This window comes from Euleptes europaea, chromosome 1 (assembly GCF_029931775.1).
Source record: "Euleptes europaea isolate rEulEur1 chromosome 1, rEulEur1.hap1, whole genome shotgun sequence".
NCBI lineage: Eukaryota > Metazoa > Chordata > Lepidosauria > Squamata > Sphaerodactylidae > Euleptes > Euleptes europaea.
In genome coordinates, this window is record NC_079312.1 from 183,082,795 (window position 1) to 183,099,587 (window position 16,793).

The 16,793-nt window shown below is 58.0% G+C and overlaps 1 protein-coding gene across 1 annotated transcript; it reads left to right on the forward strand.

Annotated features, from left to right (window-relative positions):
• On the forward strand, positions 1-15,131 carry RGL3 (ral guanine nucleotide dissociation stimulator like 3). Its single transcript, XM_056850680.1, is given in 19 exon segments — positions 1-24; positions 1,404-1,508; positions 3,610-3,824; positions 4,267-4,459; positions 4,928-4,985; positions 5,313-5,443; positions 5,809-6,024; positions 7,543-7,646; positions 7,916-8,000; positions 9,292-9,384; positions 9,947-10,024; positions 10,752-10,784; positions 10,929-11,050; positions 11,913-12,002; positions 12,170-12,314; positions 13,650-13,793; positions 14,293-14,410; positions 14,520-14,734; positions 14,916-15,131. Coding segments are annotated over 19 exon segments (2,385 nt in total).
• Positions 15,132-16,793: the final 1,662 nt, after the last annotated feature.

Consider the following 16,793-nt stretch of genomic DNA (forward strand, 5'->3'; position numbering starts at 1 on the left):
ATGGGCAAGGCGGAGCTGGCGATGGTACCGGGGCGGGCGGGCGGGCGGGCGGGGGGCGAGGGGGCCCGACGGGCGAGGGAGCCCCCCCCCCTGCGGGGCCAGGGCGAGCGAGCGGGCGAGGGGCGCCCCCCGGCCGAGAGCGGCGGGCGGGCGGGCGGAGGGAGGGAGGGAGGGAGGCTCCGGGCAGAGCGGGGAGGGGGGCAGCCAAGCCCCCCGCCCCTCCCCGACGCCCTTCCCCAGGGAGGGCAGAAGCCCGTGGCGGGGCCGCCCCACGGCCCAGGGGACAGGTGGCTCCGACGGCTCCGGGGCGCCGGGCTGGCTCGGCTCTGCCGGGCTGGGGGCGAGGGGTGTGTGTGGGTGCCGTCGGGGGCCGAGAGCGACCCGGCGGGGAAGCCTCCGAGGCGGCGGCGGGGTGGGGGGGGGGCGCCTGTCCTTCTGCGGTGGGCTGCGGGCGGGGCTGGCCTCGCCCCCCCCCCCTTCGCCCGGGTCTGCCCCGACCGGTCCGACGGCTCCGCTGGGCAGGGAAGGTCGCCGAAGGTCGCCGCGCCCCGCACCGCCGCCGCCGCCTCGCGCCCACACACCCCCCTCCTCCCCCGGGGCCAGAGCAGAAACAAAGCAGGCGGCGCCCTCCCCCGCGCGCCCCCCCCCCCGCGCGCCCCCCCAAAGCAGCGGAGCAGACCCGGAGGAAAGGGGGGGCCAGCTCCAGATTGGAAAATACCGGGAGATTTGGGAAGCGGAGCCTGAAGAGGGCGGGGTTTGGGGAGGGGAGGGACTTCAATGTCATAGAGTCCGATGGCCCAAGCAGCCCTTTTCTCCAGGGGAACGGACCTCTTCTCGGCTGGAGACCGGTTGTAATAGCGGGAGGTCTCCTGCTAGTACCTGGAGGTTGGCAGCCCTACTGGGGGAGAACCCACCCGTCAGGCCCCGTCCAGCGAGGAGCTCACCTGGGAGAGGGGGGCTGCCCTGGGGGGGGACCCACTGCGTAAGTGGGGAGACCCCCAGCAAGGTGCTCCTCCTCTTCCGTGCCACAGAGGTGCCTGGCACTGCCCAAGATTGGCTCTGGGCACCCTGGAGGTGCAGGAGCGCCTCCTTCCAGAAATCCCCCACATGAAGAGATGCCCCCCTCCTCCAAGACCCCCATCAGGGCAAAGGGACCCTGAAGGAGAACCCCCCCCCTTCTTTTGGTTCAGCATGACAAGTGGGGCATCCTGGGTGGGCAGGGATGGATGGCTACGGAAGCCCTGCCACTTTGGGCGGGCACCTGACCCCACACCTGAGTGTGCTGTGGGGCTGTGGGCATGCAGGGGAGATGGGCAGAGCTGGGCAAGGGGGGCGGAGGGAGACCTGCTCTTCCAGGGACCTCCACCTCACTTCTGACGGGGGGCTTCTCTGCTTCTCCCCAGACGCCCCTGCAGCAGTGGGGGGAGGAGGCCGAAGACGGGGCTGTCTACACCATCGTCCTTCAGCGCGTGAAAGCAGAGCCCCAGGCCGGCGGATCCTCTCACCAGGTGTGTAATTGGAGGGCAGAGGGCTCTCTTTCCCCCTTTGGGGGGCTCACTCTGGGTAGGGGGGGGAAGAGAAGGGTTTTTTACAAGATGAACGTCCAAAACTACCCCATGAAACCTGTGAGGTCCATGTGAAGAACGTGCTTTTCACCAACCTCACGCAAGCCCCGCTGAAGGGCCAGGCCGTGAATGCTCAGCCCTGAAACCCAGGTGAGGTTCGGAGAGTCCCTCTGCCGTGAGATTCGCCTGTCCGGGTTGGATCTGGCAGCCCCGAGCTCAAACCTCCGCTCTGCCCTGGAAGCTGGCGGGCTGAACTCGGGCCAGTCACTCCCTCTCGGCCTGTCCCGCCTCAGAGGGTTGTTGTGAGGATCAAGTGGGGGAGGGGCTACCTCGTGATTTGTCCTCTCCCCTTCAAAGTCACGGCCTGCCCCGGCCTGCTCTGCTCCCGTCCAGTGTAAGTCAAATGCGCCTCTTTCCACTCCTCTCCCTACTTTACTGGAATGCCGCTCACCTGGCCCTTGGTTGGGCGGCTGGGCTCCTCTGCCCCCCCCCCCCCCCGGCAGCAGCAGCAGAGAGTGGCACGGCTGGGCAGACCGCCTCTCTGATGCCCACCGCCTTGAGACCTCCAGGAGGGGGAATGGAACTCAAAAGAGTTTCCATCTAGACCATAGGAAGAACTTTCTCACAGTTATAGAGCGGTTCCTCAGTGGAACAGGCTTCCTCGGGAGGTGGTGGGCTCTCCTTCCCTGGAGGTTTTTAAGCAGAGGCTGGATGGCCATCTGTCAGCAAGGCTGATTCTGTGACCTTGGCTCGCTGGCTGACCTTCCCTGCCCTTGGCCTGCGAGCCCTGTTTCTACTTCCTTAAGGTGCCGGCTTTAACGTCCTTGCTTCTCCCTGGCGAGATTGCCTGCTTGGCCGACAAGCAGAACTTTGGGGGAGATTTTCAAACTTTCTGCGCAGTCAAGAGATTTTGTCCCTGGGTTGTCTGGATTCTTATATACTTACTTATTGTTTACATCTATGTCCCACCCTCCGCCTGAGTCCCTGGGCTCAGGGCAGCTCACAAAGGTAGACCTTGAAGCTGTCAAACTCCTTCATTCCTGTCGCTTGAGGGCCTCTCCCCCCCCACCCGCCCTCCTTCCCTCTTGCCTTTCCCAAGTTGCCCTCAGAGATTACCATCTCCTTAACTTTCTGGCAGTGGCAGGAGCTCCTACGCTGGCAGCTGCCAAATACATTTCTGCAGCCCTGAGATTTCGAAATATTTACTCAAGTACAGGGTGATTGCGATTTTGTGATTTAATTTTCTCCCCTTTATTTTAATCTGCTTGAGCTCCTTGTAATCATCTTGTTTTGCAAATGACCTTCTTCGTTAAAAGTTGCTTCGCTCTGCGGTCTTCGTTATTATTCCATTTTAAATTTTGTATTTTGTTTCGAGAACTCTATTCTGTTTCAAAGCTCCTGAGTCCTGTGGACATCCTTGACAATAAATGCAAATGAGGGAGGGGAGGCCGAAGCCCCCAGGCCTCGAGTTTTATAGAGAGAGCGAGGGATGCGATCTTGGGCTGCATCAAGAGAGGCATAGTGTCCAGATCACTCAAAGTGATGGTGTCGCTTTACTCTGCTCTGGTTAGACCTCACCTAGAGTACTGTGTTCAGTTTTGGGCACCGCAGTTTAAGAAGGATGTAGACAAGCCGGAAGGTGTCCAGAGGAGGGCAACAAAGATGGTTGAGGGGTCTGGAGACCAAGTCCTATGAGGGAAGGTTGAAGGAGCTGGGTTTTATTTAGCCTGAAGAGGAGAAGACTGAGAGGGGAGATGAGAACCCATTTTCAAGTACTCGAAGGGCTGTCTATATAGAGGAGGGGGCCGAGTTGTTTTCTGTTGCCCCAGAAGGCCGGATCAGAACCAACGGGTTGAAATTAAATCAAAAGAGTTTCCATCTAGACATTAGAAAGAACTTTCTAACAGTCAGAGGGGTTCCTCAGAGGAACGAGGCTTCCTCGGGAGGTGGTAAGCTCTCCTTCCCTGGAGGTTTTTAAGAAGAGGTTAGATGGCCATCTGTCAGCAGTGCCATGATCATCCACCCTCCCTCCTTCTCCTGCCAGGTGGGCCCCAACCTGCCGGGATGCCCCTTCATGCACTACCACACCTGCAAGAGACGGGTGCTGCGGGCTGCGACACTCCCGGCCTTGGTGAGGTGGCTGCTGGCCTGCGGGGCGGAGGGAGACCCGGGCTACGTGCCAAGCTTCCTGGCCACCTATCAGGCCTTTGCCACTCTGGAGCAAGTGCTGGAGCTGCTGCTGCCGCTGGGGCCAGACAAGTAAGGCCTTGGGCAAGGGGCACATGAGAAGGGGCATTCCCGGGGAAGGCCTCCAGGGGCTTAAGGAGAGGGTATCGGGGGGCACCCTCTGAACCCCCTCTCTTTGCCATCAGGAGAGCTGTGTCCAGGGTCCAGAGAATGTTCCCGAGCCCTCTCGCGGGCAAGGGGACACTGGAGAAGAGGCCCCCAGCCAGATTCTCTGCTTACTGTTTGCAGTCAGGAAGTCTTGCTATGGGGGGGCAAGGGGGAGGACTCGGGGGAGGGGACTAGTGCAGGAGCAGCCAGGGAAATCAAGGTCCTGGATGGGCAGAGCAGTTTTGTCAGGGAGGAGAAGCACAGGCCCTGGGGAGGACGACGGGAGGTGCCAGGCCAGGGGTGGGCCAAGACCGGAGGGGCAGTCAGAGCTGCCCCTGCCCCTCTCGGACGATGTTTTCCCTTCCAGCTGCAGGGCAGTGCTGCATGTGCTGCAGGTCTGGATGCAGGATCACCCCGAGGATTTCTGGGAGCCCCCCGAGCACCCCAGTCTGCGCAGAGCCTTGCACTTCTTGCGCCAACGTGCCCAGGGTTCCCCAGCGTGTGCCGTGGCAGAGAGCCTCCTCCAAGCCCACAGGAAGGAGGAAGAGGAGCAGCAGCAGGCGGGGGCCTGTGGAGGAGGAGGAGGAGACGTCGCCGAGGCAGAGAGTAGGACATCTCCAGGGTCACCCCTGCCTAGAGCCGTTTCCTCTCCTGCCTTGGGCAAGGAGAGACACGGAGCAGGACAAGGGCCACGCCAGCAGGCTGTTGAGCTGGGCGTTGTGGGCAGGGAGCTCAGAGGCTGCCTCGTTCCAACCAAAGGCTGAGATTTTTGGTACTCAAGCAGCCTCCGGCTACCCAGCCGGGTTCCGCCTCTCTGGCCTAACAGGGCAACAGGTCTTGGGGCGCATCTCTGCTATTGTGACGTGTGGCTGGTTTAGGTGCAGCAAAAGGTGGTTGTTGTTAACTTCAGTTATAGCCCACCTTTCTCACTGAGACTCAAGGGAGATTACTGAAAAGCAGTTAAATCAGACGACAGAGACCTCCGGGAGGGCAAATGGAACTCAAAAGAGTTTCCGTCTAGACATCAGGAAGAACTTTCTGACAGTTAGAGCAGTTCCTCAGTGGGACAGGCTTCCTCGGGAGGTGGTGGGCTCTCCTTCCCAGGAGGTTTTGAAGCAGAGGCTAGATGGCCACCTGTCAGCAATGCTGATTCTATGACCTTAGGCAGATGATGAGAGGGAGGGCATCTTGGCCATCTTCTGGTCACTAGGGGTGTGGAGGGGGGAGGTAGTTGTGAATTTCCTGCATTGTGCAGGGAGTTGGACTAGATGACCCTGGTGGTCCCTTCCAACTCTATGATTCTATTGTATACTATAATGTGGGAAGCACTTCTTAGCCCAAGCAGGGAGTCTTCCTGTAGCCTGCATACACCTTGACCCGGAGTGGTCTTGTCTCACCACCCCCCAGGTGGAGAGATCCTTAACGTGGGGCTGCCCCAGGACTTGATGGCGGCAGCTGGGCCAGGAGGAGCCGACGAGGAGTTACCAGCTCTGCTGTCCTTCGCGGTGGAGGAAGCGGCTGAGCAGCTGACCCTGATGGACTCCGTGAGTAAGCTGCAGAGAAGCCGGCTGGGCGGGGGGCGGAGTGGAGAGGACCAAGAACAACTTTGAGGGGAGGCTGGTATAAAGTCTGCTTCATGAAGTGGCTTGTGAGAGTCCTGGCGGGGGGGTAATGTTTTTTTTCTCCCTGGGAGATGAAACTGAATGGCTTATAGGGAGCAGGTGCAGGAGACAGAAGCCGAGACTCCTGCAGACATGCTTCTAGGAGGGATTTACCGGAGGAAAGAAAAGAAAATGCAAGCAGTGCCATGCCTCGCAGCACAGTTCTTTGCGGGTCTTGCGGGAGGTCCTGGCCCCCACCCCTGCAAGGCCTGCTTTGAGCGGCCGTCTTGCTCTTCCTCCCTCCCCAGAAGCTCTTCCGGGCGGTGCGCCCCTTCCATTGCCTGGGCTGCGTGTGGTCGCAGCGAGGCAAGAAGGAGATGCGGCACGTGGCGCCCAGTGTCCGGGCCACCGTGGCCCAGTTCAACGCCGTGGCCAGCTGTGTGGTCACCTCCGTGCTGGAAGATGTGACCTTGCGCACCCCCCAGCGCGCCCACTTGCTGGAGAAATGGATCGACATTGCCCAGGTGAGGGTGGGCCGTGGGGGAGCGAGGGCTGGGAAGGTGGGCACACAGGCCAGGTGGATGGAACGAGGCCAAGGGAGGAGGAGGAGAAGATTTCACCCATTTGGGTTGGGTGGGCAGGAGATGGCGGGAGGGTCTTCGGGGATTCTTTTTCTGCATTCTCTTCTTCTGACATTTATTTTCATTTTTTAAAGCGTGTGTTGCGCTTTTGAGAAAGTACGCAAAAATTAAATTTATGATTGTACAAATATATATGTTTCCAAAAGCTGTTCTGATGACTCTTCATTTGCAAAATTTGTATCGTGCCTTTCTGCCCCTTCTGGGCCAACGAGGCAACTAACCGTTAAAACAAGCAGTATAAAAACACATCATAAAAACAATTAAAACCAAAACTAAAATACTCTGAGCACAGAAGGTGCATCGTTTCAGGATTGAATTGATTTTATAAGATCCAACCTCAGTTCAGAGCAAAGGGGGTGGATTCATGAGATAATCAAGAGGCTGAGTCCTCTGGACTCGGAGCTCGAGGGCTCCTTCCCTCAACCCCCCTTTCTGCCAGGTACTAGTTTTCAGCTGGGTTCCTGCGCATAGACAGAGTGCAGACCCAATGAATGAAACTTTGGGCGGAATTCTTAGGTGGAGGGCATTTCTCCAGAGCAGGTATTCAGCTTAATTATTCAAGTCAGCTTAAATTACTTGAATAAATAAAAAAAATATTCCAACACTTTGTCATAGGTGTCTCCAGCTATTAAGGTCATAATTTTAGGTTTTGTTTAGTGTTATAATGATGCATCAGAATTATGAATTGAACAAGCCTTCCCTTCACTCTGAGCCATCCATTAAAATTGGTGTAATTAATTAATATACCAATCACATGGATCAAAGTTGGAGAGAGGCTGTGGCTCAGTGGCAGAGTCTCTGCTTGGCATGCAGAAGGTCCCAGGTTCAATCCCCAGTGGCATCTCCAGTTAAAGGGACCAGGCAAGTAGGTGATGTGAAAGTCCTCTCTGCCTGAGACCCTGGAGAGCCGCTGCCGGTCTGTAGAGCAGACAATACTAACTTTGAGGGACCGAGGGTCTGATTCAGTATAAGGCGGCTTCATGTGCTCACTTCCAGTCTAAGTAGGCAGTATTGACCTCGATCAACCAAGGATCTCATTTAAGGCTTCCTTTAGGAAGGGGCTATGGCTGAGTGGTAGAGCATCTGCTTGGCAGGCAGAAGGTCTCAGGGTCAGTCCCCGGCAGCATCTCCAGTTAAAGGGGCCAGGCAGGTAGGTGATGTGAAAGACCTCAGCCTGAGACCCTGGGGAGCCACTGCCGGTCTGAGTAGGCAATACTGACTGTGATGGACCAAGGATCTGATTCAGTACAAGGCAGCTTCATGTGTTCAAGTTTGCCGTGGCACTTCGAATACTTTTTTTGCCATTTAATCTTGAACATATCCCAGGAACCACTTTAAGCCTCCCTGGGGGTCACGCCTTCCTTACTGAATTCTTTGCCCTTCCCTCCCACCACTGGGCAGCGCTGCCGGGACCTGCGGAACTTCTCCTCGCTGTACGCCATCCTCTCCGCTCTGCAGTCCAACCCCATATTTCGCCTCAAGCGCACCTGGGCTGCGGTCAACAGGTGAGCCTTGGGGAGGCCCGTGGAGGAGAGGGTGGGCAGAGGCCGGGCGAGGGGCTGGGGAATGCCGGCCCTCCTCTAGCTCTGCCGAGCTTGTGGGGAGGGTCGGCTTTAGGGCTTGTCCCAAAGCAGGGCCAGAGGGGATTTCCATTCAAGACCCCAGCAAGCTTCTGCCAGCCGAAGCTGGGGCTTCCTGGGGGTGGGGATTGGGCTGGCTGTGGGTCAGGCCGTTCCACTCACAAAGGCCCACTTACCCCCTCCCCCATCCCCAGGAACACACGGAGTGCCTTCCAGAAGCTCTCCCAGATCTTCTCTGAAGACAACAACCACCTGAACTGCCGAGAAATCCTTCTGCAGGTAGCCCAGCTGTGTGGGTCAGGGGAGAGGGGGCTCCAAGCACTGTGCTGTGGGGAGGGGGTGTCTGAGAGGCAGAGCATGACTGGAGGGGGGGTTATGGGGCAGGCATCGGGGATGAGCTGTGGCTCAGTGGTAGAGCCTCTGCTTGGCATGCAGAAGGTCCCAGGTGCAATCCCCGGCATCTCCAGTTAAAGGGACTATGCAAGTAGGTGATGTGAATAGACTTCTGCCTAAGACCCAGGAGAGACACTGCCTGTCTGAGTAGACAAGACTGACCTGGATGGATAGATGGTCTGATTCAATATAACACAGCTTCATGGGTGTTTGGGGGGGCATGGGTCAGTTTGTAGAGCATCTGCTTGGCATGCAGAGCGTCCCAGGTTCAATCTCCAGTTAAAGGGACTAGGCAAGTAGGTGATGTGGATAGACCTCTGCCTGAGACCCTGGAGAGCCGCTGCCGGTCTGAGTAGACAATACTGACTTTGATGGACCAAGGGTCTGATTCAGTAGAAGGCAGCTTCATGTGTTCATGTGTTCAGAGGGGAGGTCCTGAGCAGGAGCATTGAAGAAGGGTGGCATATGACGCGCAGAAGCTTGCTGGTGTGGGGGCGGGTGGGGCATGTGCTGCCCTCCTTCCCCCTTAGCGTGCAGAGCCCAATGAAGAATTCCAAGTCTGAAGCCCGCTCAGTCCACCGAGAGAGGGTCCCCGTGGAGGCAGCCGGTCGAATCACAGCTCGTTCCCTGCCCATAAACCAGGATTCTGTACCTGGATGAAACCGGCAGAGCTGCACCTGAACAGGGCTGCAGGCTTAGGCCCTCCGCACAGTTTTGGAAAGTTGCAAAAAGCCTTGTCTTACACGTGCACGGGGCACACTGCAGCCCTCTGGCCGCAGGCAGTGGGGCAATTCTGCTCCCCTCTATCAGCAAATGTTGCTTTAATGTCTGCATAGGAATCGTGTTTTGGAACACTTGAGATTCTCCTTCGTTGCTTCATACCTCCTTCGAAATGATGTCCATTTGTTCCCTTCGCAAGACCAGTCCCCTCCGCCAGAGCTGCTTGTAGCACCCATGCCGGAGTTGCCCCCCCCCATCCAGGACCTGCATCCACAAGTTGGGGGGTGGGTGTTGTGCTGCAGGAGGGGTGGCCAAACAGGAAGCTGCTGGATGTCTTTGTGCCCCGGGGCTCTTCTGACGGAATCCCTCTTCTGACGGAAGGCGGCAACCCAGAGGGAGGTGGCTCGGTCGGTCCTCTGGCCCCTGCCCTGCTGACCCTCCTGGGTCTCTTCTGCAGGACGGAGGGAGTTTGGGCCCCAATGGTGGATGCAGCAGCCCCCAGGTGCCAGCCAGGACTCCTCTGAAGCCCAGCCCTCAAAGCAGGCCAATGGTGAGACCCTCTGCCCTTTTCTGGACGCAGGGGCGCAGGCCCCCCAAGTAGGTGGGCTGCCCCTTTCCTTTGCTGCCCCCCCCCCCCAGCAGGTGTCTTTCATGTCTCGGCACCAGCCAATTTGCATGGGGCTCCTGCGAGTAGGCATCATCCTACTCCGGTGCTTTGTGCTGAGAGTGGAGGTGGGAGGGAGGTAGAATCAGCCCTTTTGGTCTTGCCGCATTTCCTGTCTGTCCTTCTCTCCCACTATTCTGAGGGTTTTTGATTAACTGAGGCTGATAACGCACCCACCGGCCACTTTTCTTGTCTTGACAGAGAATGCCGGGCGGTGGCGTCCCTCTCTACTTTTCCACTTGTCCCTCTCTTTCCTCTTGTCCCTCTCTGCTTTTGCCCGCATCCCTCCCTCTCTTTTGCAGTCCTTTGCAGAGGTGCTCTTGGTCAAAGACTGGCTCCTCTCTCCCCCCCCCCCCACGTGGGCATCTCTGGTTCAGTGTGCTGGAGTTCAGGTGGGAGGGGGCACGGGCAGTTGGCGGGAGCCGAAGCCCGTTGTGGTCTCTTGCAGGCTCCCACGGTGCCCTACCTGGGCACCTTCCTGACTGACCTGATTATGCTGGACACGGCGCATCCAGACTTTGTGGAGGTGAGCATGCCGGGAAAGAAGAGTGGGAGTGGAAACAGACCCTGCCTCCCCTGATCCTATTGCGTATCCCCGGTAGACCGCAAATTGTCCCTCGCTGTCTCCCCGCAAGGCAGTTGTTGGACAAGCCTCGCAAATCCATTTCCATGCTGAGCTCTGCGGAATACGGGAGATTCCCGGAGTCCCCTTGGCTTTAATTTCATCACGGCCGCACAGATCTGGCCAAGGGATCGGGGTGCCTGAGGCAGCAGCAGGCTGTGCGGAAAAGTCTTTGATGCTGAGGCAGAGGCTGTCGCCACCAGAAGCGGGAAGCGACTGGACAGCGCTTTACCCGCGCCGGCGCTTTACAGAGGTGGTTGCCGGTCCGTCTGGCCACAGGGCCATTTCCTCTGACTGCGGGAGGCCTTGTGCAGCCCCGCTGCCCGGAGAGGTGGGACAAGAGGCGTGCAAGAATTCCCCTCCACATCGGGACATGAAGCATTGGCACCTCTGGCCCCAGCCTGTCTTGAGCCCCCTCCCCCCCGCTCACAAAATGGTCAGCGCTGTTGACCCCACCGCCGCGCGGTCTGCCAGAGATTCAGACCGCACCCTCTCCCTGTTTGCCAGCCACCTTGCCTTTTCCGGGAGTGGCGAAGGTTCTGCCTCCCTCCTTTGGGTTCTGAGATACTGAGGCTGCGGGGGGGGTGGTCCCAGCTGCGTTGTTCACCTGTCCTTTTCCTCCATTCCTCAGGGCAGTCTCATCAATTTTGAGAAGAGGCGGAAGGTAACAGTGGTGGAGAAGAGCTGGAGGGGGGAACCTGAGTCGGGCACAGGCCGATGGGTGTGGATCTGGGTAGCCAAGGCCTGACCAGAGCCCAGGGTCTTTGCGCTCTGCTCCCTCGCTCCCTCCCTTCTGTCTGTCCCCCAGGAAGCAGAGACCCTGACCGTGATCCGTCAGCTGCAGGAATCGTGTCGGGGATACACCTTTTGCCTGAACCCCTCCTTTCACCTGGCCTTTCACGGGCAACAGAAGCTTTCTGAGGAGCAGAGGTAAGGAGGCCAGGAGAGGGGAAGGTTCATAGTTGGGCGGAAGGCAAATCTAGGAGAAACGTGGAAGGTTGAGCTCAGTTGGAGACTCTGTGGAATCAGCTCCCTAGGGAGGTGGTGAGCTCCCCCCTCACTGGCAGTCTTTAAGCAAAGGCTGGACGAACACTTGTTAGGGATGCTCTAGGCAGATCCTGCATTGAGCAGGGGGTTGGACTAGATGGCCTTTATGGCCCCTTCCAACTCTGTGATTCTATGGTTCTCTCTGGGGAGCGACATGCCTCCCAAATGCTGCCTGCTTATTGAGGCCAACAGATTGGGCAGAGACTGTCCCTCCCTCCCCCCCATCCCTCAAGGGTTCAGAGAGGGCCTCAGAGTAATGCACTCCCCAGATTCAAGACGTGGATTCACAAAGTCAGCTGCAGAGCCAGTGGAGGGGGTAGGGGGGGCTAGCGAGGGGAACCTCCCTGAGGGTAGGAGAGTTGCCAGCTCCGGGTTGGGAAATACCTGATGAATTTGGAGGTGGAGCCTGAGGAGGGCAGAGTTTGGGGAGGGGAGGGGCTTCAGTGGGGCATAATGCCATAGAGTCCACCTTCCAGAGCAGCCATTTTCTCCAGGGGAACTGATCTCTCTCGCCTGGAGATCACTTGTAATAGCGGGAGATCTCCAGCCACCACCTGGAAGTTGGCAACCCTAGTAAGGGATGGGAGCAGGCAGAGGGCAGGGAGGGCTGCTGGAGGGCAGGGCAGACAGGTCTCTGGGAAGAGGGAGGGCCTGCCCGCTTTGCAAGAGGCAGAGGTGCCCACTGGGGGGTGGGGGGCAGCAGCGGGCAGGCCTGGTTGCCAAGCGCCTTCCTTCTCCCCTGCAGCCACCGGATCTCCCGCGTGATCGAGCCGCCAGCCAGCTCCTGCCCCAACTCCCCAAAGCTGCACCGCAGCCTCACCAAGCGCTTCAGCTCGTAAGTTATTTCCTTGTCCTCCATTTCGTCCTCACAGCAACTTATGAGGTAGGTTTGGCTGGGAGCGTGTGGCCAGGTGGCAACCTGGGTGCATGAAAGAGCTTGTGTCGTCCCCCCCCCCCCCCGCAACATCTCAACCACTGCTGCGCTCCCATCATTTCCTGCAGTCTTCTCCTGGGCTCAGAGGCCTCCACCGCATCGCCCGGCCCCGACAGAGCTGGAATCTCGCCCCCAGGCTCCTCCGGTGGCCTTCCTCTTGGGGAAGGACTCGGCCCCTCTTGCTGCCCTGCTCCGGGAGCCCCCCCTTGCAAGGTACGCTGCTAGGAGCCCCTCGGGTCAGTGGGGTGGGCTGATCCCGTCTCCGGTCAGGGGAGTGTGTTGGGGAAAGGAGCATCCATGCCACCAAGTGACACAAGGACACGAGAGGGTCACCAGATGTTTTCCCAATGACTGCATTAATCCCATTTCCCAATAAAGTCATTGGCCACTATTGATCATTCTCTCCACCCATACTAGGGCAGGGAAAGCTTTGCCCCTAACGCGGTTTGTGTTTCCATTCTGGGATGGACTGTGAGTTATCTGAACAGGCATTGCGAGAATCGGTCGGCTGGTGTGGACGGCACTTCAAGCCGCGGCAGGGGAGGTGGAAGGGGCAGCCAGGAAGGGCTCTGTTCCAAGCAGAAGGGCCTCCAGTCGTTCCCCCAAGAAGGCTGCACCAGGCTGCTGCCCTTCCCTGGGCAGGTCAGCTACCAAAGGCTCCAAGCGAGCAGGGCCTGGGAATGAGGCTGGCTTCCCCATGTCATCTTGGGCCTTCTTGGCGTAGAAAAGAGCAACCAAAATGATCAGGGGGGCTAGAGCAACGGCCTTATGAGGAGCGGTTAAAACACTTAGGGTTGTTTAGCCTGAAAAGGAGGTGGTTAAGGGGAGACCTGATAGAGGTCTGTAAAATTATGCGTCGCATGAAGAGAGCGGACAGGGAGAAGCTTTTCTCCCTCTCTCATAATACCAGAACGCGGGGGGGGGGTCATCTGCTGAAGCTGGAGGGTGACAGATTCAAAACAGAGAAAAGGAAGTATTTCTTCACACAACGCCTAGTTAAATTGTGGAACTCCCTGCCCCAAAATGTGGTGACAGCTGCCAACTTGGAAAGCTTGAAGAGGGAAGTGGACATGTTCATGGAGGAGAGGGCTATCCAAGGCTACTAGTCAAATGGATACTAGTCATGATGCATCCCTATTCTCTCCAGGATCAGAGGAACCTGTCGAATATATGAGGTGCTGTGGAACACAGGCAGGACAAATGCTGCTGCAGTCGTCTTGTTTGGGGGCTTCCTGGAGGCCCCTGGTTGGCCCCTGTGTGAACAGACTGCTGGGCTTGGTGGGGCTCCTGGGTCTGATCCAGCAGGGCTCTTCCTATGTTCTTAGAAATCCGCCCTAGGAATTGCTGCCACCTGCAGACTGATGGAGCTGCCTGGTTCCGCTCCAGAAGAAGCTCAGTAGGGCTATGTGTGTATGTGGCGGGGGGGGGGGGGTCACCCTGCTTTCATTGCAGCTCTGCTAAATGTCTTGAGTTCCAGATACTCCTCTCGTGGCCCCTGCTGGGGCTCTTTTCCCGCAGGAAGGGGGTGGAGAGAGCCGCCCCATCCAGGACCTGCCTGCCTCCCAGCTGAGTCCCTCCCCTCTGCTGGCTCCTGCCCCACCATCGCCCGCCTCTAAGCAAAGTGGGACTGAGTCGCGCATCATCCGTGTCAGTGTGGACAATGGTCACGGCAACCTCTATCGGAGCATTGTGGTGAGTTGGCACGACCGGGGGGGGGGGGCTGTGGGCCTTTCAGAGGAACGGGTAGGGAAATCTGAGGCAGGCTCCGTGCAGACCACGCTCAAGGGCATGCCAAGATACTGGGTGGGCGTGAGGTGGGCGGGGCTGCCATTTGGAGGGGGAGAGGAGGATGCTGATAGGCCTGGCAGTCTGGAGTGGTGGTGGTGGTGGAAAGCGGGGTGCCGTCAAGTCACAGCCAACCAGTAGCAGCCAGGTAGGGTTTTCAAGGCAAGAGACGTTCAGAGGTGGGTTTGCCATTGCCTGCCTCTGCACAGCGACCCTGGACTTCCTTGGTGGCCTCCCATCCAAGTAGCAACCAGGGCCGACCCCACTTAGCTTCTGAGATTGGGCTAGCCGGGGGGGCCCCGGTTTGTCAGTTACTTTCCTTTGTCCCTTGAAAGTGTTTCCTCTGTGCCCTCCCCCCCAACTCCCTGGCATCAGCTGCTGTGACCCACAAGGGTTATCCCCACAGATAACGAGCCAGGACAAGACGGCTGCGGTGGTGCGGCGTGCCCTGCGGAAGCACAACCTGGGGGAGGAGGTCTTGCTGCACGACTATCAGCTCCTGCAGCGCCTAGGGGATGGCCAAGGTGAGGCCTTCAGGTGCATCAGTGGCGGGAGGGGGAGGAGGAGCCAGGGTGCCCTCGAGGTCCCTCACAGCTCTCCCTTCCTCCCCCCCTCTCTCCTTGGCACCTCCAGAGCTGCTGATCCCCAGCAGTGCCAACGCCTTCTACGCCATGAGCCCTGCTGGCCCTTGTGACTTCTTGCTGCGCCATAAGGAAGAAGCTGCACAGCCGGGCATCCGAGCCACGCACCCGGGCACCCCCACTCCCCGCCCTTCGGGCACCTCAGCCCTCCCTGCTACTTCAGGGACCACGTCTTCTACCGGCCCAGTGCCCAGCTCCTCCCACCAGGTCTCGGGGAGTGCAGGAGCTGGTCGCTCCCAACCGGCTTCCCCACCAGCCTCTTCCTCGTTACCCGCTGTCCCTGGAGCCCCTCGGCCCGCCCCCTTCTGACAGAGCTGCCACTTTTCCCTGGGAGAGACCCCCCCTCTGGGTCCTGCAACTTGGTGGCCCCCTCGCCCATTCTCGGGAGGCCTCCTTCTGCTCAGACTCCCGCAACAATTGGGCTGCTCAAGATGGCGAACGCGGGCGTGGTGCCAAGCGCTGGCCCCACCACAAGGAGGACATGGGGGGCCAGAGGGCCCAGCGCTCATCTCCTCACCGGCAACTGCCTCCCCACACCAGCCACACCAGACTTGCTGAGAGGCAGGAGAAGGGGCTAGGGTGGATCAGGACCGGACACGGCTGAGGGGCTGCTTGCTGTTCCTTGGCAAAGCGGCTTGAGGATCGAAGAGGAGGGGTGCCCCCTTCCTCGGGGAGCAGATTCATAGCTGGGGGGGGGCTGGATCCAGAGCTCCGGGGGGAGACTCAGGCCTCGGGGAGCCAGCGTGGTGTAGTGGTTAAGAGCGGTGGTTTGGAGTGGTGGACTCTGATCTGGAGAACCGGGTTTGATTCCCCAACTCCTCCACATGAGCGGTGGAGGCTAATCTGGTGAACTGGGTTGGTTTCCCCACATGAAGCCAGCTGGGTGACCTTGGGCCAGTCACAGCTCTGTTAGAGCTCTCTCAGCCCCACCTACCTCACAGGGTGTCTGTTGTGGGGAGGGGAAGGTGATTGTAAGCTGGTTTGATTCTTCCTTAAGGGGTAGAAAAAGTCGGCATATAAAAACCAACTCTTCTTTCTCTTCTTCTTCCTCCTCTGTGGCACATCGCACCTTTCTTCAGCCGTGGCTGAGCACGGCAGCTGGGGCCATTGCTCAAAAACCATGCTCTGGCCACGGCAATCCATGCTGTGATCACATCCAGGCTCGATTACCGTAATGCCCGTTGCGTGGTGCTGCCGCTGAAAACTGTCCAGAGACTTCAGCTGTTCCCAAACGTGGCAGCCGGGCTACTGGGGTGAGCAGCGTCCAGGCCCTGTGCCACCCCAGTGCGGAAAGATCTGCCCTGGTTGCCGGTCTGTTTCGGGGCACAATTCAGCAACAGGGCTTTTTCAGTGGTGGCACCTCACCCGTAGAACACCTTCCTTCTTGAGGCCCGCCTGGTGCCTACCCTACCCTCTTTTAGGTGCCAGGACAAAACATTACCAGGACTGTTTTATGAGATTAATTTTTAGGCTGCTAAATATTTTGTGTGCTTTTTTTATGCTCTGACTGGGTTTTTTTAATCCTGGGTTTTTAATAGTTCGTTAACTGTTAAAGAATGTTATGCCGTTTTATCATGTTTTGCTTTGTAAGCCACCGTGAGAGGGCAGCATAGATATTTTCTAAATAAAGGAATAGATAACTGAGCACCCTGAGATGTTTATGGACTGGCCATTCGTGGGATTCTGTGGGACTTCACTGAACTCCCTCCCAAGGATCCCGTGTCTAGAAGACAGCCTGATTCCCGAAGACCACAATCCAGACCCAGATGCCTCATGCAAAGTGATCCACACCACGTGTTAGAAGGGGAAACTATCAAGGAGACCTGAGTGGCAACATCTACTCTGGCTGGTCTTGAGGAAGACGCAGGCTCAATAAAATCCAAGTCCTATGAGGAAAGGTTGAAGGAGCTGGGTGTGTTTAGCCTGAAGAGGAGAAGACTGAGAGGGGAGATGAGAACCATCTTCAAGTACTTGAAGGGATGTCATGGAGAGGAGGGTGCCGAGTTGTTTTCTGTTGCCCCAGAAGGTCGGACCAGAACCAATGGGTTGAAATTAAATCAAGAGTCCATCTAGAGACATCAGGAAGAACATCCTGCCAGTTACAGCAGTTCCTTGGTGGAACAGGCTTCCTCGGGAGGTGGTAAGCGCTCCTTCCCTAGAGGCTTTTAAGCAGAGGCTAGATGGCCATCTGTCAGCAATGCTGATTCTATGACCTTAGGCAGATCATGAGAGGGAGGGCATCTTGTTCATCTTCTGGACATGAAGT